This window comes from Alternaria viburni (genome assembly GCF_023758015.1).
Source record: "Alternaria viburni strain BMP 2772 chromosome Unknown scaffold_6, whole genome shotgun sequence".
NCBI classification, from domain to species: Eukaryota; Fungi; Ascomycota; class Dothideomycetes; order Pleosporales; family Pleosporaceae; genus Alternaria; species Alternaria viburni.
In genome coordinates this window covers 498,058-523,440 of record NW_026055775.1, presented here as the reverse complement: position 1 = coordinate 523,440, position 25,383 = coordinate 498,058, and the positions used below count along the sequence as shown (strand labels likewise).

Sequence of the window (25,383 nt, the reverse complement as noted above, 5' to 3'; positions counted from 1 at the left end):
GGCAGAGCCTCTTAGTCTTGAGAGCCGTTAGACATATAAGACGCGGGCTGTGTTTGCCCAGTAATAATGCGAGAGAGATCTGTTTGTATGCGATAAGACGGAAGTCGCGAAGTGCGGAGGAGATGCCAAGGTTCCACAGGGGGTCAGCGTCAGCGCTAGAGCCCAAAGGGGAAAGCGTTTGGGGGCGGAATTGTCGATCGACGATCTCGTGAACGATATACAAAACACGACTTCGAAAGCTTCTATCGACTATCGGCTATCTGCACTCATGAAGGACCGTTAAAGGTTTTGGGTAAGCTAAACACTACAACAGCAGCTGTCACATCGCCAGCCAAATGCATGCTGCACATTTATATTGCGCTGATCTCATTGGCTCCGACGCGTTCCAGCGCGACTAGATGCTAGACATTGTCAAACCTATTGTGCGAATGTAACCTACTACTACCCGCAATCCTGTTTTTCAGAATTGTCTCGCGAGATGGACGCTGCGTTTTTCCACTCGCGATAGTACGAACATGATGCCATCCCGATTGCAAGCCCGCGTCAGCCTCCGACCAAGGATCCTCGCTCTCTTTAGCGGCAACTCGTTATTCGCGCGAGATTGATGATAGCGTACATCTCGCTGGTGTAAGATAGTGAACCGCGTGTTGTTTATATCGACAACCTTATTGTTGGTTGAACATCGAGCCATCCCAACCATACGCGCGAGTCAGCCTTGCACCCAACGTCCGCATCATGGCAAGCGACATCTCGTTGCCCGGATGAGGCTCATGGAAACAGATGCCCCTGTCAAGACTTCTGTCCTGTCTGAGCTGCTCCGATGGAGTGAACTGCCACGCAGAACCTTGCATTTGTTCAGCGGAGAAGCCAAGATGGGTCATCGTCGTACGGAAAGCAGCCCACTTGGTCACTCCTGGTACTTTGTCTTCATCTGGGATGAAGAAAAGCGCTTTGAGAACCTTATATGAATTGTCTCCGAGACGGGTCCACGGCCGAAGAGGATCGACAAACGTATCGGGAGCGGGCTCATCTTCAATGTCAGGCTCGTCGGCGGGCACGGCGGCAGCTGTTCCACGGGTTTTGTCTTTTGCTTTCTTTGCTATGGCAAATTTATCCAGGTTTCCCGTAATTTCTTTCGATGGGTCGTGGAAGATCTGAGATACCGGCTGAGGTTCGAAAACATCTTCCGCAGAGAGGTGACCGGTCTCTTTCTCGGGACGATCGTTTACCCACGCTTTTGTTCGCCGCATAGCACCACGCTCTTCGAGAAGGCGGCGGAGGGTCTCCTGGTCCTCTCCTCCAGATCGGTTCCGAAAATCCGTATCAAAGCTTCTCCAGAACCTGTCTAAATTGGCCTCTGCTTTACGCAGCGCATCAATTACCTTCTTCTTCCGTCTGCTTTCTTCGTAAGGGTACGTGAACTTTCCATCGGAAGGATCACCAAGTTCTGGGGAAGTGATAAACCCAGTATCCATGGCCGCTATGAGGACACGGTCCCACACCTGCAAGGGCTCAGCCACACGTGAGTTGACCCTGGCTTTGACGCTTTCGGTCACTGCTAGCATCTTCCAGACTTTGAAGTTCCACGGTTGAAGTTCAAGGAGATGTGAGCACTCCGTCAGAACCGAGAGCCGTGCAATTGCCTCTTTGATCGTCGTGCTAAGCAGGTCTCGTAATTTGGGCTTCTTTTGAAGGAAAGTCTCTAAGATATCAAGACGTACTCGGATTTCAAGAAAAGACGTTGTATGCTCGCTCTTGTTGTTGAGTTCACCACATAACTCTTGAAGAAGAAGGCAAATCTCCTTCTTGTTCTGATCTTTCATGAAGTTCTTGTGTGCTGACAGGTGTGATCCGGTTGACAGCGGAAGCCTCACAAACTGCGATCGAAGTTCTTCGCTAGCCGAATATCGACTCATTTCTTCGAGAACGTCTCGCTTCATGAGCTCGAGTAGCACGTGGAACGACTGGATAGCCTCCACGAGTTCTTCGGGTTCGAGTGACCAAGCGCGCACACCTTCCGGGTGGAGAGAGAAAAGCTCACCGATACGCCGAGCATAAGCGTCAAGTTGATCCCAACATACCAACCGTCGGTGACGACGAGCCACTAGAATGTTCAGGGTGCTAGCGACGAAGCCTTTGCTCTTGATATTAGGATGCGCTTTCCCGTGGCGATCGGCCACCTGAGCAACGTCATGGTCGACAGCACTGTTGTAGGCTTTTTCGAACTGCGATGGATCTTCGCGAAGTTGCCAGATCTCATCCTTGGCCGTATTGGCTGCGTTCGACGTCCAGCGACGTAGTCTGTGTAGATGAAGACCATGGCGACCACGGTAAGGTGTCATGGTAGTAGCCTCGGAGAACGCAATGTCCTTATCCTCTTCATCAACGATGTCCAGCGCGTCAGGCTCTGGGTCATCGATCTCAGTCTCGAATAGTTCCAAATGATCCGACAAGACGATTCGAACGCACTGGAGCAAGAAAGAGTAGAGGAACTGTTGAGCGTGTAGAACTTGAAGACCATTGCCAAGGTCTAAGCCAAATCCATCGTCTACAAAGTCTACAGCCTCAGTGACACTCTCAAATCCTTCCGATTCGCCGTATCCGTCCCTATCGCAGAGGCGAATCACATGTGAGAGCGCGCGATGATCGTCCGTAAAGCCCAAAGGCATGGATAAGCGCTCGGTTGTGGCAAAAGTATGAGGCGGCTGACGACTGCGAGCCTCGACTAGAGCTGAGAGTGTTGTCTTGTCGCCCAAGTCCTCAAGGTTGATGAACGGTAGAGTTCGTTCCAAAGAAGGTACGCCAGAAAAGGCCACCAGGGAGTGGTAGCCGTCCTCGCCGAAGCACTCTGGACGATGACATCTGGGAATATCGGGGTATACTCGCTGGAGTATTCCAACTCGTTGGTGCGCTCTTTTCGTAGCCCAGTGTGTTGCGAAAACCCCTGACTGTGGCGACAGGATGTTGCGTAGCTGGATTTGTTTGTGAACGATTTCGGCTCCAAGGTTCTTAGCGTAGTACGTGATATCGCCGATGGGGTAGCCAGTTGTCAAGTTGGGGTTGTGAATGATAGCGAGGATCTCGTTCAGGCTCCTGGTTGGGGCGGAAGTGGGCATGTTGAGAGTGACTATTTGCCTTTCGTGAAGGCCAGTGGCAGTGGGAGATATCTTCTGGCAATGACCGGATAGATTTTCTGATGATCGTTATGTATATAATACCAAGACTCTTAAAGCGAGTAGATATATACATTGTGGGTGATAGTGAATTCGACAGGCAGCAAAGAGGTGGCGGCCTTGCATTACGACAACAGCGCCGTCTACCCCTCCTGAGGGCGACCCGCTGCTCGGAGGGGGTGGACAATTTAACTGATCTTGGACTAGTTCTACAGTTATTGGCGCTTGTGTATAATCGAGAAGAACACGCCAAAGAGAAGTGTTCAGTCATTCTTACAGAGGTGGCAAACAAGGACGAAGGCAGATACCCTGGCAACAGCAATCGCAGTGCAAGCGCTGCTAGGCATGACATGAACAGGTAAATTGTCTCTCTTAGAATGAAAGCAATCGCCCCAGATACCCAAGATAATGACCGAAGAAAAGACCGATCAAAGCAAGACAGAAAGAAAAGTGCTTGCCAACTTTCCAAAACGGAGCAGCTGGGTCGAGCAATCGTATGCTCAAGCAGCAGCACACACCACGTTGACTCCATGACCTGCAACAGCATCGATGACACCCTCAGCAGCCAAAGCTTCAAACAAGCCGACGAATGTAGCCGTCCACTCACGTCCTCCATCTCCGGCACCTCGATTGAAGACGAAGTCTTGGACTCCGCCGCCGGCACCACCAAGGTCTTGCTTTAGTCTCGCGCCATCGTCGTCTGCCCACCCTGCCCCCCATACAGTATACTCCCCACCACCGAACGACGGTTTGACGCTGCAGACAGCCGATACGGACTCTGGCTCGGGAGCCGGAACAACTGGCGGGGTTGCAGGCATGTATTCAAGACAGTCACTGGATCCGGTACCATCATCCTCGCTACTGACCTCCGGGTAACAATCGAATCTGACGCGATGTGCGTCTTCGTCTGCTCCGTTCCAGATCATGCGAACCTCGGTCCCTGGTTTATGCACCCAGCTTGACTTGTCGGACTTGAGGTATTCACGAATCGCTTTGACTCGCTCAATTCCGGTTGAGTCACGGAACTCGGAAGGGATATCCTCCATTCCTAAGTATGTCGCAATAAGTCCTCCAACAGCAGGAGCAGCTATATGTATAGTTAGCGATCCTATCATGGGTACGGGCAAAGTAGCTTACCGACGGAGGTGCCCTGGAAGATTTCACTTCTGCTGTCCCTCGTAAGAGAAAAGACCAGGTTGCCAGGCGCGTAAATAGATAGCTGAGGTCCCCCCTGCGAGTCTTCGACTCGATCTCCCGAGATTGTCGCGGCACCGACATTGATGATGGGCGTCATATCCGGATGTTCCAAAACCTGCGGCAGCAAATCGATGTCCTCGCGTGTGCCCTCATCTGCATCACGCTCATTGCCCGCTGCAAGGACGACTGGTGTGCCAAGTGCAATGATATCGTTGATTGCGTTCAAGAAATCTCTTCCTCTCTCGGTTTTCAAAGCCTGGTCGCGCGTAGTGGACCCAGGAACGGCTTGAGAAACCACGACAACACTCTTGAGAGCTCGACCTTTGTCGCGTATGTCGGCGAAAGCGATTTTCAACCCTACGAGGAGATCATCGGCGGTATGGAGTATCTTGACAGGGACAATCTTGGCTTGCTTAGCTATGCCATATCGTTTCCCCGCAGCTTTACAAGCCATCATTGTACCGTGTGAGCCTTCCGCAGGAGTGCCTTCAGGTGGTGCGTCGTCATCTGTGTCTCTCGACTGCCCCTTCAACTTGGAGGCTTCGGTCTGTAGAATGTCCTCTACATCAACGACGAGTTCGTGTTTATCCTTGAGGTTGCCCTGGCGCGTCTGAGTCAGCGTAGTCTAGAGGCACACAGCAGAGCCACGAACATTAGTTACGCCAACTGCCACACCCTGGTCAATGACGTATATCCAAGTGCCCTTTCCGGCGTTGGCATCGTAGATGAAGCTTTTCAGGTTACCACCCAAGCCACTAGGAAGCTTAGTCAGCTGTCGCAGTGATTTCAAGGTTTTACCACACTTACTCGTACCTGCTGTCCTCCATCAAATCCTTCGTGGCTCTTTGTTGTCTCTTCCAAGTGATCGATCTCTTCGCGATCATCTTTGTTGGGTCGTACAATGATGATGATAACTCGTCGTTGCCAGTGAGATTGGAATAGTGCGATGTATCTCTAGAAACAGCTCGGCATTTGATGAGCGGCAGCGATACATGTAATTCTGGGAGGATGCCGGGATGCTGCGTAACTTCCAAAACGCCCTCTGGACTCAAATCCAGCGGGCCCCATCTCAGTCCTCCGTAACACGTGAGCTCATAGATATCCTCCCCAGGCTTGGTCTTGGTCTTGAGGTACGCGAAAATCTTTGCATTCTCCTCGGTGGCATCCGGATCCTTGGCTACTGCCCAATATGTTGGCGGTTTTGGAGGTACCTTCCTCTTCGTGAATCTCAGTTTCCGCTCCTCGTAGCTCACACCGGGGATATCGATGTCTCTCCAACCCCGGAGATCATCAATCGTCTCGCCTTCGATCAGGGACAACTTCCAACACGGCTTTCCATTGGAATCGTGGGTTTTTTCGACACGATCTCCGTAGAAAGCCTCTAAGTTGCACTCAGTCTCTTCATCCTGGCGATCACGACTGAATTCATCGGTGGATGGGTATACGAAGACAGTGGCTGTAATTGGTTCCACGTTCGAAGAGATGTCGACCTCCCTGTTGTTCCCGTCAGGAGACGGACTTGCAATGACCGCTGGTATCAACGCAAGGAACAAGAGACGAAAGCGCATGATGTGAAATTGATGGAAGTTCTTGGGACAAAATGTATGGAGAAGTTGGTAGTGAAAAGATCGTGGAATCTTTGAGATGTGAGATGGCTCAATGGAAGATACCTAGGTAGCAACACTTCAATGTGCGCCCGCTCTCATAGACATATTGCGACGCTCGAGATTGCGGTCCTGCTATACTTGGAGTTTTACTTCGCCGTCTTGATGTCCAAAGAAAGACCATGTTCAAACGTAGAAGTTGGCGCCTAGGAGCTATGACAGCATACCTGTCTTGAGCACTATCCATGATGAGGTCGCTTTGGACCTGATTCGAATGAAGCACAATGAATCTGCGACCGGAATCGACGACAACCGATGCAAACTTGTGGCGGCGGCACCTACTGTCGACGAAGAAGTGGGGGGAAAGTGATGTGGTTCTGTGCCGTAATGTGAGCTCATTTTACCCGTGAGAGCGCTAAGCGATTATGTCAGACAGCAAGACCGACATGATTGGCCCACTGCCGCCCCACTCTGACACGCCCCAAAATAGAGTAGGCTCACTCGTTTGCACTCGCATCTGAATCCTTCTCTCCGCCTTGCGTAGAGATATTTCAGGTGCATGGCACAGCAGCCTCGCGTGCGTTGAACTCGATGGCAGTGTCAATATCAAACGGACTAATGCCGTCAGCAATGTGCCGCTGGCGCTGGCACTCATCAAGGTAGTACGCAGTCAATCCGATGGCAGTGACCATGAATGGTACTTCAGGTAAATCGAGATCACATTTCCGGGGCGTTTAGGGTAATCGCAATGCAGGTAGTCACCGAGAACTGGCCAAATAATGGAAAGAACGACATTGAGCTACTTACGTCCGACATCTCCACAGATGATTACATGCCTACGTAACTTCTTCTAGCATGATGTTTGACCTTGTACCCATCCAGCGCCGACCCATCGACCCATAGACCCATCTATCATCAGTCTACATCTTGAGTAAGATTCTTAGACCCAGAGTCTATGAACGCCGTAACCGTAAATGACACCCCAACACAAGTGCGACGAATAGGGTTTCCTCTACATCGTCCTTCAGGAAGAGATATTCAAGCGAGTTGGAACATTTCGCCCCTCCAGCCATACGTCCTCGCAAGACGCCGACCAAAGCGTCGAGCCCATGTGAAAGGCAGCTTGTGTGTCGGGTGAGGCTCATGGAACTGGATGGGCTGCTCTAAATCTAGGTTTCGCGGGGTGAACTGCCAGGCGGAGCCTTGCAGCTTCTGCGCGGCGAATCCGGTAGCTACCATGGCGTATAGGAAGTCATGCCAGGGAATATCACCAGGATGATCGCGCGAAAGTGGTGAATGGAATAAGACCTTGAAGACTTTGTGCGCGCGCTTATCGAGACGGAAAGTCGGTTGTTCGTCGATGTTGGTGGGGGCTTCTGGCACGTTCGGGCTGTTCTCATGACCATCCTCGGTGTTGAGGGCTGCCAGACCATGAGACTTTGCTTTGTTGGTATTGCTCAGATTGATCTTGTCAAATGCGCCGGTGATCTGCTTTGTAGGGTCGTGGAAGTCATTGGAGACTGGAACGTATACGTATTCAATTGGCGCAGAGGAGTTTGAAGCCTCCTCGGGCTCGACCCAAAGCGGCGTGCGCTGTAGAGTACGCTCCTTGATAAGACCGGAGACTATGTCGTGAGGCGTAGTACCAGTACATTCTCTAAATCGAACATCTGCAGCATGCCAGAACGCGTCCAGGGCCGCCTCTGCACTCCTGAGATTTTCGACGGTCATCCTGCTTCGTCGCTTGTTGACTGGATAGCGAAACCTTGCGCCTGGCTTCCCAAGATCAGCGAGGTTGGTTCCCTCGAAGGTTGTGCTCAAAGTTGAGTGCCACCTAGAGAGGTTGATAGCATAGGCTGTCATGAGCTCTGTCTGTCGCTGTTTGGCTAAGTACTGAACTCGCTTTGCCCATGGTAGGAAGAAGCTGAGTTGACGAAGACATTCCGAGACTATGGAAAGCTTTGAAAGGAGGGAAGCTGCGAATGGGGAAGTCAAGTCCCTCGCTCGCTCGTTATTTTGCAGGAGGTTGTCCAGTGCCTCCACCAGAGTGTGCACCTTTAACGACTGTCGGACGGGTGGCTCCCAAAGATACTTGAAAAGAGTGAAGACGCGCTCCAGTTCTTTGTCTCGTTTGCGACTACCTTTGCCGGTGAATTTGATACCCACCACCATATCTTCCACACTGTGATCGCATTCTTGGGAGAAATAGGCGCGAATTTCTAAAGAGGATGACCAGGCTGCCCTCAGCTCTTGTATGATTTCCAATTGGAAGAATTCTAGAAAAGACCATGCTTCAACGAGTGACTCTGAGAAGTCTTTCGGGAGCTCTTCTTTGCCACCAAGCGTCCCAAACCCAAGCCCGTCTTTGTGTAGCAAGGAAAGACGATTGAGCTCAGATATACGTTGACGTAGTTCGTTCCACATGAACAGATCAATGTAGCAGTCGGTGGCCATACTATGTAACACACGAGGCCAAAGAACTTCGTTGCGCGCACTCCTGTGTGTTTGTTTGCAACGAATACCTGGCAGTAGCTCAGGCCGATGTTCTTTGCATTCAAGTGTAGACTCTCGAAAGTATCCTGGATCCTCTCGGAGCAACCAGATGTGGTCTTCCGTCGCATTCTGACATGCCGACACCAGTGTTTCGAGTCGACCGAGATCTTCCAATGTGGGTACACGATAGCATGCTTCGCGTACGATAGCGTTGAGCGAGGTAAAGTCCTGGTCGCTGCAAGTGAGAGCTGGAGGCTCGAGTGGAGCAGGAACATCTTTGCCGATCCAAGGTAGATTTACGCACGATTGCTCGGTGATGGCTAATCGCACCATAGCGTTATCTGACAAGATTTCGCCAACACAGAGTAGAAGGAATTGGTATACCATGTTCTGCATCGCCATAATGTGTGAGCCAGGCAAAGGATGTATGGTATCCCCTCTGCTCATCGATTCAGCGGCGTCCTCTTCCGTATTCCACTGAACTATCTGCCCATACCTTCCTAAGTTCAGTTTCATAGTGTACCTTGTCTTCTCGAGAAGTGCTGATCGTAGATGAACTAGAGGGGCCAGCTCGTAATCCAGAAGGGCGAATTTCCACATTGCGTGTCGGCCACGTGCGTTAAGAAGGATGAGCAACGGATGCGGCTTGGTGAGATCCTCAAGGTTGAGATGGGGAAAGGCGTACTGCGCCAGGCCATGCGAATGCCTCTGGTGTGGGCACGCATTAATAACGGACCTGTCGATGTCGGGGCGATGATGCTTTGGTAGCTGTGATGGCCAAGCCTTCTCGAGGATGGCCTTCCGCTGCGCCTTAGACTTCTTGAGCCAACGCGTGCGGATCTCGTCTTCCAAATAGACCATGATACCACACAGAGTTGACCAAACCATGAGGTTGGCCACCAGGGCATCGCACTCGGCGTTCTCATCGATGATGTGCTTCACCGGGATCATGAGGGCTTTCTCCCAACATAATGGTTCCTTCTGTATGTCCTTGTCGCATGGGTCGTCTTCTGGGCAGCCGAAGTAATGGTGTACGTGCTCGAAGTAGTGGAAGATAGTTGCTCTTGTGAATGTAAGACCGCCAGACCTTGTACCTTTGAGTAGCGCTTGGCGCAGTGCCTCAGATGCTTCGGGTTCGGGCAGAGATTGGAGTGATTGCAGCCGCTGCCGGTACTGATCGGCCGACTCCATGTCTGGTTCGATTGGCGATGATGATGACAGATTCAGAGCTTCAAAAGAGAGGCGAGGAAATTGAGAAAAGATTGCATCGTTGTGCGCAGACGTAGAAGAAAATGACTCTAGGCTGCAGCGCCGGTTTTCGCAAACAGGCGCAAGTGAGAGGAATTCCCCCCAAATCGCGACAGCAAACGGCCGTCAGGCGAGCGCTCTCATACCGCTACATCCCCGCGTTCACCAACGCGACGACATAGGCTTGCATCAGCGACAAAAACCATGCTGCTGAACTAATTGCGCAAAGCGACATGTGCCTACCTGATGTCGTCTAACGGGGCAAACATACCAGAATCGTTCACTATTGACGTTTGGCTAGTGAAATGAGTCCAGCGTGTAGGTCGGTTGTGGTCACTGTAGGTGTCGCTTCCCTCAACTATCAAAACCACCCAAGGAAGGTGCGCCTATTGACGCGAAGCCTCATTCCCCTCTCTTTACACCTCGTCTACGGCCTACTCCACTTTCTCTCACTTTTTTCCCGTCGCGTCGTCGATCAAGTTGCGGTGAAAGCCCTTCAACAGTCGGTCAGATAACGCGCGGAATATCGTCGGGACGCTGCAGACGATCGGGAAACCACAGCGACATCTCAGAACCACCATCTCGCTAATGGCACAACCCGCTTTCGGATGCGACACAGATTTACGTATGCGCGACGCGGCGCGGCATCGTACGACTTGCCCTCCGTGGTCCCGGTGAGCAACGTTGCGCAGTATAGCGGGGGGAAGTTTGTTCCACCAAGGGCTAAGGCAAGGACGAGGATCAATTTCCCCAGATCAGGCTATACGCCAGTCCGGGGAAAGCGGGCGGCGAGGATAAGGCTTGGACGAAACATGTCGGATGTTGCCAAAGAGCAATGGCTACGTCGTATTTCCAACGATGAAACGACGTTGAGGTCGCGTTAGCTCGCGTCTAACCCGCGGCTTCCATGGCTTCCTATTCGGCGTCTCGACAATATGATGCCATGACAGGCGAGCTTGGCTCAGGCTATTGCTAGACACGAAGAAGCAAAGAAAGTTCGCGCCAGGAATAGTCGCCCGGTAATAATGTCGATATATTCAACGACAACATGGACTCATGGTTCGGATGATGCGGAGAGAAAACTGTTTGCAGAGGACGCGTCGCGCATCGAGATCGCAACGCGACTGGCGCTGACACGAGTTTTTGCGGCGCCAAACCTGTTCGATCAGTCTTCGATCAGCGATTCCTTGGACCTTTGGCGAGAACAACTTGGATTAGCCTTGCGCAGGGCGGCCAACGCAGGACGGAGAGAGGTCTGAGATCTGAGATGTCACTCTACTGCCGCAATTTCGACCGGTAGAAAAGGGGCGGCAGGATGGCACAAACGTCAGTGACGCCTTGGTCGTGACACCCGTCGGCTCGAGCGTCCTTCCAACAGCGTTCTCGAAGCCTCATTCCAGCCGGGCAACCGTTGCATTGCAGAGATTATTTTCCGCGTCGCAACCCAAAACGGCTTGCCTATCTGGGTGTGTCCGACTCACAGGGAGCATGAGTCGATGATAAGCGGTAGAAAAAGCCGTTGCGAATGCGAAAGGCTGTGCCTGGATGGGCATCAAGAAATCAAGCAGTAATGCGCATGCCGCTGATCAAAGGTGGAGAGACAAAGTTCCAGACGCCTCGTCTTCCTTTTCGAGTGGGCGAATCCCAGCCTGCTGGTATCCGGGGAATGCAGCCCGGAAGCTCCACTTACCCCATCTTGCTCTGCCGCAAGCCCTCGCGTGGGATGTGCATACACTTGCATATCGGACAAGCGGTCAGAGAATTAACTTGTTCGGTCCGGCTTTGATGATGCCTTGCTTGCGACAGCCGCCCAAAGGACACTGTGGTGTCTTGCTGGCCCACGTCATACGCTTGTCGGCTCCTACCCGCGGACCGCCGCCGTGTATCGCAAGGTATTGGTTTGCTGGTTCGGGCCGTCTACGATACAGCGATAGGCATTCTTTCTTTACCCAGCAAGCTCCTGATGCCGTCGAGGAATGCGTTGGAGGCTGCAGAAGGGCTTGAGGGCTTGTGCGCCTTGTTTGTCGCATCCTCGCTTCGAGAACATCGTCTCAGACACGTCGATGATGACAGGACGCCCCAGAACAGCCTTGATTCTGCGACCCTGGAACAGGATCAGGGCGTGGGGTGGACTCTGCGCGCCAGGTGCAACGATGGTTGCGAAGCAAGGAGTTGCAACCGTCCGCTTCCCCGTGTGGCCGCCGCATTTGATTGCTGATTATACTTTTGCTTTTAGCTCAAAACGTATGGCCCTTCCGAGATTCCGTTACAACCCTGGCTAATGATGCGAGTCAGGGTTTGTCTTTTCGGCGGTGAATAGCGATCGTATCAGTACTTTGGTCTGTCTTGTATAAGAGAGCAACCCCCTTCGGCGCGGTATCGCCATTTCCAACACATCGCAAAGTACAACTCAGCCCTAAGCCCAACACTTATCTGCTACACACGTCACCGTCTACTTGACACTCAAAAACCACATCTACGTCAAACCTCTTTGCTTTCTTCAAACACACCACCAAAGCATTCCTCACACACGAGCCTTCTACAACACCGAACTTGTGTAACACGCCTCGCCCAGTGACACGCACCTACCAAAAAGTAAGCCCAGCCCCCTACGCAACACTCTTCCCCATACCCGAGCACCTCAAGTCCGGGGCTCCGCCAAATCTGGCGGCCCTGCATGGCCAACGCACAAACCACACATCAGCCCTGTCGCAAACAGCCCCTCGCCCTCAGCGCATTCTACCCTGATACATTAAATCTGACTCACCCTTCCTTAGGCTCACACCCCCGTCTTCGTAACCGAGTCAGCCCCCCGAAGTTTTAGTTTTTGTCACAGCCCGAGACAGCACATCACATATCTTTTGCGCCTTCCCCCGAGCGAAACTTGCCCTTCCTACCCTGCATTGCACCAGCGCATCAATACTTCCGGCCCGTACCAGCTTTTCGGCTTCCGTTGCGAACTATTTAATCGACTGTCCCGGACACCCTCCATTTTACCCGCCAGTCTTCCTTGCTACTCCCTGCAAGACTCATCGTCGTCTACGTACCGAGTACATCGATCTCCACACACGAACCATTCTTCAACTTCATAAAACCACACAAACGACCGCCAAGATGCCCGCCTCAGCAGCCTCCGCATTCAACCCCCGCCAGCGCCTCTCCATCTTCACAAACTCAACTCTCGGTCACGATGTCAGCGCAGCTTTCAAGGCATCTTCTAGCCTGAGCTCGCGCTCCATGGAGGTCAACGAGACCCCCGCACCACCGCCATCGCCCGTCGACTTCAGCTTCCCCAGCACACCAGCCGACAGCCGGAGGGGTAGCTCAGGCTCGAACTAGAGCGCCTCGCTCTTCTCTCTCATCTTCTTACTTCTTTGCACTTAGCGGGCTTGGTTTGGGTACTTGATGCGGCGTTGGATGCTTGGGGTTGTACATTGCCATGGCTCTTTTGCGCGTTGATCGCTGCGTGTCTTTATTCTTGCTTTCACAGTATTCTTCACCACTCTTTGTTTTACTTCTTATTCCCTGTTGACTTCTGCGACTTGCAACACTATACTATATTTTGGCACTTTGGCACTTTGGCACTTTTTCTTGGAGGAAGATATAGATGGGTTCCTGGACAGCTACAAAGCCGCAAGGCTGGCTGGCTTTTATTATTCGGTAACGAGATATGCATCAATCAACTATATACCCACTTCACATCCATTTTCGACACGTTCCTATCCCTCAAATGAAATTATTGGACACTTTCAATTTCACGTAAAACGATATACCCTTCGGACTGCGTCACCACAAACTATCAAGCTCACTCACAACACAACCTATTCCCCAGACAACGTCATCAACCCCTTCCCACTCCCATACCACGACCCCCCAGTCTCTCCAACAAACTTCATTAGTCCCCACTCCCGAAACAGTCGAGCACGTCTCTTCAGAACAAGCATTCAACCCTGAATTCCATACTCAAACTCAGCTTGCATCCGACACGCTACGCTACGACATCATTCTGGCCATGTCACCTTACAATCGACATCATAATACTATGCTACCCCACATCATAACCTCGCACTACCCCCACACTACGCGGACTACCTCCACACTATATACACCAACTACCCCGACACGCACTACACTATCTTCCCTGAATCTTACACCAAATCTAACCTAAACCCATTCTCGAATCCTTCATCCCACTCCAACGTCATCACCCATTCAACACCGTCTCGTCAGCACCCATGACTCACATGGCAGCCCAGTCAGCCGTGGCGGTACTTGTACTTGAGGCAAACTGCTTACTACCCATCGCACGGTCGGTTGGTGTTCTACTCGGGCCATATCCCGTGCCTGGCCCGAGGCGAACGTTCTTCGGGAAACGTGAGTGAGGTGAGATTGGGATGAGCTTACCTGAGATGAGAGCCGTGGGCGTTGGGTGTTGGATGAAGGATGTGGGATATGTAAGATGACAGGGTTTTGTGGACGTTGGTGATTAAGTGTGTATGGATACCTATAAGCGGCTGAATCATCCGTGGGATGGGAGATAAATGGCATGGTGAAACGAAGGGTAGTGTGGGTGTGAAGTCATTCGGCGCTTTACTCGGCGTGTTGGAATGCTATATCGTGGATTGGTGTAAGAGCGAAGGGACTAATCCTCTTGTCTTAGAAACTTCAAAGGCTGCAGCAGTCTTGCTCGGTATCTGTACATCGTATTTTATACATAGATGAACGCGAAGTCCATATTCGGAGCTCCAGGTAACTACTCGCCTTCCATAGTCCGACCTCAATTGTCTCGCGGCGAAGCCTGTGCCATCTCAGTCGTAAGTGCATCCTCTACTGCCTCGATGCTATTGTCGTCCTTGCGTTTCGCCCTCCGTAGAAAATTGGAAGGAGCATCGTGATGCGACTGAAGCCCAGCATACTTCCTAATCCTCGGCGCCCCCTTCTCACCCGCTACAATCGGCTCCTCGTTCTTGGCAAAGTGCTTAGAAATAGTAACACCTTCGGGAGTCTCTGATCCGACTCTCCTAAAGATGCTCACATCTTCCGGGCGGCTCGCTCTCAGCTCTTTGATTTTCAGACTCAGCCCAGCTTGGGAGCGCTTTGGACCGGGGTCTTTGCGTAGACGGAGGAGTTCCGGGGTACCTTGCAATGGGGTTCCAGCTTTGATGGCGGAGTCGACGGCGTATTTAAGGTCGGATTCGTAGTCTGAGGCTGAGTCCATCATCTCGTGGATGCTGACCCAGTTCTGGAATCGGAGTTCATCTAGAGGTATGCCGGTGGTGCTTATTGGGAGCTGCTCTGGTGAATCGGGTGCGGGTGGTGGTAGAGGTGGCTGATGCGGGTCAAGGGTGAACTCGTCGTATACTGCCCGCAGATCCCCCGTATTGCTTATAGAAGGATGTTCGGGATCCAAATGCATGTACAATGGGGAGTTGCGGAGATCGAGTGGTTGGCCGGACATGACGACAGCTTCGATATTCTTCATCTGAGCCCTCAGTGCGTCCAGCTCTGCAGTTAGATCTTTCATGCTCATGTATTGGTATACCTCGTGGAGTGCTGATGGGGTCTCGGGCATCTCGATCTGCTGGATGAGATAGCGCTCGGTGCTGTCGCTAATGGCATATGGCAACTTCAAGATCTGGCTTCGGAAGAAGTCGCCGAGGCCAGCTCTTCTGCAAGCTTTGGTGAAGGTAATCCAGTCCTCAAACGAGATCTGTGCACTGTCCGCTTCGGCTGTCAACACAATGTTCGACCAGTACTCCTTGACCATATTCTTGTCTTTGAGCAAGCCAGCCGTCGTCAAGGCTGTTCTTTTTCCAATCAGCCCAAATCTGAGACCAGCCGCTGCCATGTCTTGAAGAGTAGTTTCCAGTAGACTTGGGACACGCAGTTTGCCCGAGATGGAGATTAGAGCCTCGAATGGCTGAAGGCTAGGTGGCATGCCAGCTTGTATCAGCTCAGACAGCATCTGATGCGCTGTGTCAACAAGGGTGTCACGCATCTTCGCAGCTTCTCCAGTGTAGTCTTCACCCGGGATGGGTTCTGGCAAGATTTGTTCGAAGGCGCGGAAAAGAGAACCCACGTGGATACTTTCAATATTTCCTCCGGCTTCTAGATGCCCATATATCGCATTTGCGATGGCGCGAAGTAGCATGAGTCGATCGGCCATAGATTGTGAGGCTTTCATCGCAGCTCGCAGCTTTGTGATGAGGGCGGTAACATGTGTCGGCCTCATGGCGATGCCAGCTCTGCAAGCTATCATGAAGGCTGTATAGCCCTCAGATATAGGCCTCTCCGTCATGAAGAGTTCAAAGTAGCGTGGCGGGGTCTGTGTGGGGTATATGCGCAGTGCAGTGTCCAGGGCCAGATAGGCATTCTTCCAATCACGCGCCAGCATACGTGCCGTGAGTATACCTTGCAGGAGAATGGTAGGAATGCCGGAGATTGTAGTGAGTCGGGTTCGGTCGGGGACGATGGCGTCGGGAGAGAGGTGGTACTCGGCGAAGGTGCCAGGGAAGCGCTTCAGTCCTTCGGAGTAGAGATTCTCCATGTCTGGCAGGCTCATAAGTCGTCCATACGCCATGAGCTCAATGGCTGCACCATAAGCAGCCTGCGACACGTGCTGCTCGTCCTGTTCGACCAGCCATTGCCAGAGGGCATACCCCTCACCGAAGCGCTTGCAGTCCTTGTAGATGCCGAACAGGTGGACGTAGGCGTAGGGATGGGGCTCGAGCTTTCCTCTGCGTAGATCGCTCACTACCTGTTGGACGAATGGGAAGATTTCGTCTCGCTTGGCTGGAGTGTTTTCGTTTCGCAGGCGAACGTGCAGGACTTGGGTGATGCGCCGGGTATCGTAGGCAGTGAAGAGGCCTGCTGCGAGCAGTGTGGGGTAGCAGTCCATGACATGCTGAACATCTCGGAGGTCGCAGGCTTGTCGGAATTTCCTGACTAGGCGGAGTTGCTGGTGTTGTGAGCGCAGCCTCCGGAGGTTGTGACGAGTCTTACCTCTTGTTCTTCCTCTGATAGAGCGGGGGGTCTGGTCCCCAACTTCCCTTGTTTGTGATCAATTTTCCTAATCAGGCTTTTCTTCTTCTTTGCCGTCTTCGTTGTCTTCGCCGTCGCATACGTCGCCCTCTGGAAGCGTGGGCATGGCGGGCACTGTACTGATGCCGCTGCAGCGGGTACAGCAGTGCGGAGAAGACGAGGCGCAAGGAATGGCGCTGATGGACACACGAGAGACGCGAGCGAAGTGCGCGATATTCTGTGCATGTTGCGGTATGGCGTCTTCAATGTTTGGGATGCGCCCGCTGTGGTCGTCGGTCGCACCCTCTCAAAAGTTCAGACGACGCGCTAGGCCCAGGCCCACGACCTCCGTGATTGGCCGCTTCTCCGCAAGCAGACACCTGTGCTGTCTCCCAAAACCCCCCACCGCGTCCACAACAGCGCCGACCCATTGACGCCTACTCGATCCAGTCCATACTTCCTCCGCCATGTCGCGCCCGCTTTCTCTCTTCAGCGTCCAGGCGATCCTGGTCCTCGCCATCGACGACGGCTCCCGCATCCTCACCAAGTACTACTCGAACCCGCACCCGCCAGCCGGCCACCAGAATGACTACCCCGGCCAGATCGCGTACAAGACGGTGAAGGACCAGAAGGCCTTTGAGAAGGGACTGCTGGGTGGGTAGATCACGTGGACACAAAGCTACCGGCCTGTTTGTCTGACTTGTTGCACAGAGAAGACGGCCAAGCAGACGACGGACATCATATTATATGACGGAAAGGTCATTGTCTTCAAGATGGAGTCGGACGTCATGCTCTACGTGGTTGGAAGCGCGGACGAGAACGAAGTCTTGCTATACAGGTACGGTCGTGGCATGGTGGAGTGCTGGGCTGGAGCTAACATGTCCAGCGTCGTTCTTGCGTTAAGAGACTCTCTCAACATCCTCCTGAAGTAGGTCTAACTTGAACTGTCTGATGGACTCACCTAACACGTTGCAGGAACTCGGTCGACAAGCGCACCGTGATCGAGAACTATGACCTCGTGGTACGTAACAGAAGCCACGACTCCCATATTTTGCTTCAACTAACCTTCATAGTCCCTCGCCGTAGACGAGCTAGTGGACGACGGCATCATCCTCGAAACTGACCCCGTCATTGTTGCCTCGCGTGTCAGCAAGCCCCCGGCGCAAGACATGACCTCGATGAAGAACATCGACCTCTCGGAACAGGGTTTCTTGAACGCTTGGGAGTTTGGTAAGCGACAGCTGGCTGAGAGGATACGGCAAGGCCTTTAGGCACATTCTGTTTGCTGGGCATGGCGTTGTCGGAGTTTGGGATAAAATGCGTGTGGCATTGTGACTGGTATGGCCGGACCGTGGCGCATGTAGAGTAGGTAGCGCACCGCACAGATAAAGACCCGATGAATACATCCAGCTTCTACTGACGTCTCGGACAGGGTGTGAGTTCTACTATGCAAAAGTGAAGAGGGTTGTTTGTAAGCGTTGGGGCCAGGAACCATTTCCATTTTCCCATGACCCTTGCAATCGCGCTACTCGCACACCTTCGTCATCGCCGCAGCCCACCCTCAATCACCGACCCCACTAGCCACAGACTCTTCACACAACACAACCATGAAGCAGAGGTTTTCCAGCTTAGACGTCAAGGTGAGCACTTCACAATTTCCCAATGCAAACATCCAGCTAACAGTGAATAGGTCATAGCCCACGAGCTCTCCGCAAAACTCACCTCACTGCGAGTCACGAATGTCTATGACTTGAGCTCGGTATGCTTGAAATGCCTGACACAACACCCCCTGGAGTCATCTGCTGATTCCAAGCAGCGCATCTTCCTCATCAAGTTTCACAAGCCCGACCACCGCGAACAGCTCCTCATCGATTCCGGCTTCCGCTGCCACCTTACCGAATATGCGCGAACCACAGCCGCTGCGCCTTCTGCCTTTGTCGCAAAGCTGCGCAAATACCTGAAGACTAGGCGAATTACATCCATCACCCAGATCGGCACTGACCGCATCCTCGAGTTCCAATTCTCCGATGGATTATACAGACTGTACTTGGAGTTCTACGCTGGCGGCAACATTGTTTTGACAGACGCGGATCTGAATGTCTTGTCTCTACTCCGCAATGTAGACGAAGGCGAGGAACACGAAAGGCTCAGGGTCGGTCTGAAATACAACCTCACCCTGCGACAGAACTATGGTGGCGCCCCAGAGCTTACCAAGGATCGAGTGCGTCAAGGGCTGCAGAAGGCGGTTGACAAACAACAAGATCAGCCTGCGGCGACAGGGAAGAAAGCGAAGAAGGCAGGAAAGGATTCGTTGAGGAAGGCACTTGCCGTTTCAATCACGGAGTGCCCCCCTCTGCTAGTAGACCATGCGCTGCACATCGCGAACTTCGATTCGACCCTCAAACCGGAGGAGGTACTCGCTGACGACGCTCTCCTGGAAAAGCTTGTCGTGGTGCTCCAGAACGCAAGAAAGATCACGGACGAGATCACGACACCAGACCAAATCAAGGGCTTCATCCTCGCCAAGCCAAACCCCTCCGCACCTCCGGCCGATGACGAAGCCTCCGAGAAATTGAGAGTCCTCTATGACGACTTCCACCCTTTCCGTCCAGCTCAATTCGAGAACTCGGACTATACCTTCCTAGAATTTGACGGATTCAACAAAGCGGTGGATGAGTTCTTTTCCTCGATAGAAGGACAGAAGCTGGAATCAAAGTTGACCGAGCGCGAACAACAGGCCAAGAAGAAGCTGGAAAAGGCGCGCAAAGAGCATGAAGACCGAATCGGTGGATTGCAGCAAGTGCAAAATCTCAACTTCCGCAAAGCAGAAGCGATATTGGCAAATGTGCATCGTGTCACAGAAGCTACCGAAGCCGTCAATGGATTGATCAGACAAGGCATGGACTGGGTTGATATCGCGCGTTTGATCGAGCGTGAACAGAACTCTGGAAACGCAGTCGCACAGCTCATCAAGCTACCACTAAAGCTGCATGAGAATACGGTCACGCTACTGCTGGATGAGACCAACTGGGAAGAGGGAGGGGACGAAGAAGATGAGGGCAATGAGACAAGTTCTGTCAGCGAAGACACAGACAATGAAGACGAGGCCCCTAAGAAGAAGGCCCCAACCCCAGCCGTATCCGCTCGGCCACAATTGGCTATCGACATCGACCTCGCTTTGACCGCTTGGGCGAACTCAACCGAGTACTTTGACCAAAAGAAGACAGCCGCTGACAAAGAAGACCGCACATTGCAAGCATCCACCAAGGCTTTGAAGAGCCACGAAAAGAAGGTGAACGAGGACCTGAAGAAGGGGTTGAAGCAAGAGAAGGAGGTGTTGCGACCAGTGCGCAAGCAGCAGTGGTTTGAGAAGTTCATATACTTCATTTCCTCTGATGGTTATCTAGTCCTTGGAGGTAAAGATGCTCAGCAGAACGAGATTATCTACCGACGCTTTCTACGGAAGGGAGATGTATACGTTCATGCCGACATCAAGGGAGCAATGCCGATGATCATCAAAAACAAGCCCGATACGCCTGACGCTCCCATTCCTCCATCGACACTCTCGCAAGCAGGCAACCTCTGTATCTGTTCATCTGAGGCATGGGACTCAAAGGCAGTAATGTCAGCTTGGTGGGTTCGCAGCGATCAAGTCAGCAAAACGGGCCAGACCGGGGAGTTTCTTCCAGCTGGCATGTTCAACGTCAAGGGCAAGAAGGAATTTCTGCCACCTGCTCAGCTGGTCGTTGGTCTTGCTGTTATGTTTGAGATCAGCGATTCAAGTAAGGCCAATCACCACAAACATCGTTTGCAAGACACTGCGGTATCTGCCGCGGAGATGGACAATGAGCCCGCAGACGAATCGAAGACAGCAGAAGCGTCAAAGACCGACAACAGCGATGACGATGAGGACTTCCCAGACGCCAGGATCGATTCAGATTCAGAAGACGACTTCCCCGATGCCAAGATGGAGCAGACTGAAGAGAGTGACGCCGAGTCTGAGGCTGCGGCACCAAGGAGCAATCCTCTCCAGTCCAGAACAGCAGAGGCTAAGGACGACTCCGACGATGAAGATGAGCCGGTAGCTGCTAAGGATAATGACGAGTATGCCATGTCTGGTGGTAAAAATGGCTCCGCTCTGAGCGAAGAGCCTCAAGAAGACGCGGGCTCTGTAGCAGATACTGAGCGGGCGCCAAAATCCACTGGGAAGCGACAGTTGTCTGCAAGAGAACGTCGCCTTGCAAGGAAGGGCCAACTGCAAGACTTGCCTCAGGTTCCATCTGACGCGAAGCCTGCAGCTGATGATGCTGATGAAGACGACAACTCATCGGCAGAAGACGGTAGCGCAAAGAGTCCGCCTAAAGCACCCGGCACAGTGACGACGCAAAGCTCCAAGCCAAAGAACGCCCCGCTACCTCGAGGCAAGCGCGCGAAAGCAAAGAAGCAGGCCGCAAAGTACGCCGCACAAGACGAAGAAGACCGTGAACTAGCAATGCGCCTATTGGGTTCCAAATCCGGGCAGCAGGCTGCCGAAGCGGCTGCTCAAGAGAAGCGTCAGAAGGAAGAGCAGGCACAAGCTGACAAGCAACGGCGTCGAGACCAGCATCTCCGTGCCCAAGCCGCAGGCAAAGCAGCCGAAGAAGCCCGCCTACGCGCCCTAGAGAACGCCGAAGACGACGACGAAGGCGACGAAGTCCTCAAGACAAACCTGCAGAACCTCGATGCGTTCACAGGCCGCCCCTTACCCAACGACGAGCTCCTCACCGCCATACCCGTATGCGCACCCTGGTCCGCCCTCTCTACCTACAAATACAAAGCCAAGATCCAACCGGGCTCTACCAAACGCGGTAAAGCAGTGAAAGAGGTCCTTGCTATCTGGGATCACGCCGGGAAGGACGCCAAGGCGCTGGATAAGACCAGTCAGGATGTCGAGCGTATCTGGCCCAAGGAGATCGAGATGATAAGAGGCTGGAAAGAGACCGAAGTCGTAGGTGTTGTGCCGGTTAGTAAGGTGCGGGTCATGATTGCGGGTGGTCGCCGCGGTGCCGATATCGCGAAGGGGAAGAAGAAGAGTGCGAGGGGCGGGAGGGGTTCAAAGAAGAAGTGAGTGATGTACGCGATTGCATGGTGAAGCGGGGAGGTATTCAATGGATTCTGTGAGTAAGAACGTGTGAGTGATAGATGACTGTGATGCCGACAATACGTTTACGCCTTGAAGATTGACTCTTGTGATTACAATGTAGTCATCACAGTACCTCGACTCACTGAAGATTGACGACTGTGACCTACATTGTAGTCATGTCAATACTTCGACTCATTGAAGATTGACTCCTGTGAAGACGATGTAGGCTTATAAGAATCTTTTCCTCGCGCTCAACGGTGGTCTTTATACTCCACTACGCGTACCACGAGTTCGATATACCATCTCTATCTGCCTACCGTACCATCTCAAATCAAGCATACCGTCTTAAACCAAGCATACCATCTCAACCTAAGCATACCGTCTCAACCCAAGCATACTATCTAATCAGCTATCCGAGCCTGTCAATCGTAATATACCTACGGGTCGTCAAAACACTAGTACAAATCGGGAATATCCTTCACCCCTACCACGTTTAAGCCCACCTCCTTCACGTTGCTAGCATTGCAGCTACTCTCACTCCGCAGACAACCGTATGACTTTGGATAGCCAGAACCCTCCTGAAGAAGACGTTCACTCGAATCAAGCCAAGGAAATGCAAGAAAACAGGGGACTCAAACTTTTGTATGGGTGCTGTTCGTGCAAAGTTGGATTAATAAAGGGGAATCTTGGTTCGCAATGTTCTGAGCAAGGATGTAAGCACACACGTTGCAAGACGTGTAGCCTATCAACACACTAATCCAGATTCTCTTCCTTCTTTATGTTTTTATCATGCAGTGGGTGGTTAGCATAGCGGAAGAGAATCTGTTGTATGTGGATAGGCGACATGATATTTAGTTCTTCGGCCAATATAAACAATGTTTAATCCTTCTTCGCACACGATTCCAGCCTCTAAAATTGGTTGTCGGGCTGTGATATAGTCATCTTTGCCGTTTGTGCTGCACAAATGATCTGCACTACATAGTACAGCCTGTCGCTAGTGATCCGATGCGGCACAGTATACTTGCATTTTGCGGGGCCCGTATCAAACTCAAGACACCTTGACCCGAGTCCCGTAAGAGCACTCCTGCTTCAGTTCACATCACTCATCACATATGAATCTTCTTTCTTGACATCTCGTCGGAAAGGGAAGTACCTCGGTGGGAAGGATGACGTCATATGCTCCGTGCTCAACCTGTCAAGGCCTGCTGGTGAGACCTCGCGAATCCATTTCCAATAAGACTCCGGCTCATTACACCCACCACACCTTGATCACCACAGCCAGAGAATGTCCTATCTGCTTCTGGCTCTTGAAGTGGCTCGACTCTTTCAGCAACGGATCCAAAGCGGACGTCGCTAAAACTGGCTACATTTCCGCAACTCTACACATCGGGGAATACGACAACGAAGAACGGGAATTTGATCAAACGGACCCGGAAGACTCCGGCCAGCTGAGAATCGACGCTGAACTATGGACGCATCAGTCAACCCGATGTGTGGCATCGTTCGTTATACTTCTACGAGCTCTCGTCAAAGGCTCGAACGGTTATGAGGCAGTGATAAGGTACGCAAACGATCTCTTCGGCAGGATACGTATACCCGCCAGCGCAAAGCCAGTAGCAACGACCACGCGCGATCCGTCATGTTGGATGCAAGTACAGGCTTGGCTGCGCGAATGCATGGAGAACCACACGTTGTGTCGTCGTCGTCTTGTCCTCCCGGGATGCGAACCTACGACATGTTTCAATCCGACTCGTTTGATAGACATTCGAAATGCCGATAGCCAATTCCTCGTCGAAACTAAGGACTGGAGTTCTGCTGAGTCAATTCGATACGTTACACTCAGTCATCGGTGGGCAGCAAACCAGATGCCAAAGCTAACCCGCTCTAACATCGCGGAGCTAATGACGAGCATCGATGCGAAAACACTCCCTCCGGTCTTCGCAGACGCGATAGAGATATCTCGCACATTGGAAGTACCATATATATGGATTGATGCATTGTGCATCATACAGAACGACGCGGAAGACTGGGACAAAGAAGCGGCATTGATGGGTCAGGTTTACAGCAACGCATTCTGTAATCTAGGAGCTTCCGCGGCCGCCGAAAAATCAGTGGGTCTGTATCTCGACCGAGATCCCCGACAGGTATCCCTTTGTCGGCTACGGGCGCAGCGGACAGAGTTCAATAGGACATACGGTTCATATCTGAAACCAGATTCTATCATGACGGCTCGTGTCCTATTGAGGCGTGGTTGGGTACTCCAGGAGCGCCTCTTGAGTCCCCGGTCAATCTATTACGGTGAGAAGCTGCACTGGGAGTGCTCTGAACTTCACGCTTGCGAGACATTCCCACACGGCGGACCAATTACGGGTACATTCAACCCGTGGGGCAAAGAAGGCTTCCCTTTTCGTGCCGCAAATCTTCTTTACGATGATATGAGATACAAAGAACTTGGTATCTACGCACCTCAACAGTGCTCACCCGAGGTCGCTCGGATCCGAGAAGTATACAGGAAATGGCTGTGCGTTGTGGAGTACTACTCGAAATGCCAGCTCACATATGAAGAAGATCGTTTTCCTGCGCTCATGGGACTTGCGAAGTACTGGCAAGTCATTACCGAGGATGACTATGTGGCTGGAACATGGAGACGAGACCTTGTGTACGGTCTTCTGTGGTACCAGGAAAGACCTGCCCCTAAGAAACCTCGGTCAAAGGACTATCGTGGTAAGTATATCCAAGCGTTAGGAGGTCTTACCCATGTCTGATTCTTTCCCAAGCCCCTTCTTGGTCATGGGCATCCGCGGACTCCGCAGTATGTTTCCCACTCGCTCACGTGGGCGGCATTCCTAGGGGGTATGACGAAGATATCTGGGCAGCGAACATTGCTGAAGTGGTCACGCATCCAAGCGGTACAGATGCAATGGGCAGATTGTCGGGCGCCAAGCTTCGCGTCACGGCACCCATACGACGACTGAAGCAACCTTTGGACCTTTCCAGAGATGCCTACGAGCCATTGTATCTCCATCACCTTGACGATCGCGCATACGGAAACGGATATTCCGCCGACCGAACAGTCTTATTGCTACTCACGTATAGAGTCAAGCCTCTTTTTGGAACCCATGAGATCAAAAGGCTGACGGGTCTAATCCTTGAACGCGTGGCTGGAAAGAAGGTCTTCAAACGAATTGGAATGTTTGAACACGGATGGTTTCAGCACCGTCTCTCAAACGGCGAGTGGCCTCTCTTCATCGACTGGGATCCTCTTCGCGAGAAGAAGACCACACTGACCATCATATGAGTGGTAATACGTCGTTCGCGGAATATAACATATATATGACTCTACGCTATTTGCGTCGCCATGTCCCAAAGATAAGAAAACATTATCACACGTCCCGGCTGTCCAAACACGGCAAGTTCAAGTCCACGCATATAAAGACCCATATAACAACCCCAACATCTTACCTTACATAGGTCTGCAGACTACATTGACTTAAGCTAATGCAAAGTAGGTGACTTCACGTGGATG

The 25,383-nt window shown here is 52.2% G+C and overlaps 8 protein-coding genes across 8 annotated transcripts; 4 read left to right on the top strand and 4 right to left on the bottom strand.

Annotated features, from left to right (window-relative positions):
• Window positions 1-665: 665 nt before the first annotated feature.
• On the bottom strand, window positions 666-3,116 carry J4E79_003618 (uncharacterized protein; the record flags this gene model as incomplete). The annotated part of the gene is made up of 1 exon (XM_049352511.1): window positions 666-3,116. The coding sequence occupies one exon, from the start codon at window positions 3,114-3,116 to the stop codon at window positions 666-668; it is 2,451 nt and encodes an 816-aa protein (XP_049212890.1).
• Window positions 3,117-3,673: 557 nt separating this feature from the next.
• On the bottom strand, window positions 3,674-5,938 carry J4E79_003617 (uncharacterized protein; the record flags this gene model as incomplete). Its single annotated transcript, XM_049352510.1, has 4 exons — window positions 3,674-4,260; window positions 4,311-4,980; window positions 5,023-5,125; window positions 5,178-5,938. 4 exons carry the CDS (start codon window positions 5,936-5,938, stop codon window positions 3,674-3,676), a joined length of 2,121 nt encoding a protein of 706 aa, XP_049212889.1.
• Window positions 5,939-7,012: 1,074 nt separating this feature from the next.
• Window positions 7,013-9,658, bottom strand: J4E79_003616 (uncharacterized protein; the record flags this gene model as incomplete). Its single annotated transcript, XM_049352509.1, has 1 exon — window positions 7,013-9,658. One exon carries the CDS (start codon window positions 9,656-9,658, stop codon window positions 7,013-7,015), a length of 2,646 nt encoding a protein of 881 aa, XP_049212888.1.
• Window positions 9,659-12,829: 3,171 nt separating this feature from the next.
• J4E79_003615 (uncharacterized protein) lies at window positions 12,830-13,054 on the top strand (the record flags this gene model as incomplete). Its single annotated transcript, XM_049352508.1, has 1 exon — window positions 12,830-13,054. One exon carries the CDS (start codon window positions 12,830-12,832, stop codon window positions 13,052-13,054), a length of 225 nt encoding a protein of 74 aa, XP_049212887.1.
• A 1,438-nt stretch (window positions 13,055-14,492) lies between these two features.
• J4E79_003614 (uncharacterized protein) lies at window positions 14,493-16,613 on the bottom strand (the record flags this gene model as incomplete). The annotated part of the gene is made up of 1 exon (XM_049352507.1): window positions 14,493-16,613. One exon carries the CDS (start codon window positions 16,611-16,613, stop codon window positions 14,493-14,495), a length of 2,121 nt encoding a protein of 706 aa, XP_049212886.1.
• A 589-nt stretch (window positions 16,614-17,202) lies between these two features.
• On the top strand, window positions 17,203-18,006 carry J4E79_003613 (uncharacterized protein; the record flags this gene model as incomplete). The annotated part of the gene is made up of 5 exons (XM_049352506.1): window positions 17,203-17,389; window positions 17,447-17,573; window positions 17,622-17,663; window positions 17,711-17,756; window positions 17,809-18,006. The coding sequence occupies 5 exons, from the start codon at window positions 17,203-17,205 to the stop codon at window positions 18,004-18,006; spliced, it is 600 nt and encodes a 199-aa protein (XP_049212885.1).
• Window positions 18,007-18,342: 336 nt separating this feature from the next.
• On the top strand, window positions 18,343-21,842 carry J4E79_003612 (uncharacterized protein; the record flags this gene model as incomplete). Its single annotated transcript, XM_049352505.1, has 3 exons — window positions 18,343-18,375; window positions 18,426-18,494; window positions 18,531-21,842. The coding sequence occupies 3 exons, from the start codon at window positions 18,343-18,345 to the stop codon at window positions 21,840-21,842; spliced, it is 3,414 nt and encodes a 1,137-aa protein (XP_049212884.1).
• A 2,237-nt stretch (window positions 21,843-24,079) lies between these two features.
• On the top strand, window positions 24,080-25,155 carry J4E79_003611 (uncharacterized protein; the record flags this gene model as incomplete). Its single annotated transcript, XM_049352504.1, has 2 exons — window positions 24,080-24,581; window positions 24,635-25,155. The coding sequence occupies 2 exons, from the start codon at window positions 24,080-24,082 to the stop codon at window positions 25,153-25,155; spliced, it is 1,023 nt and encodes a 340-aa protein (XP_049212883.1).
• Window positions 25,156-25,383: the final 228 nt, after the last annotated feature.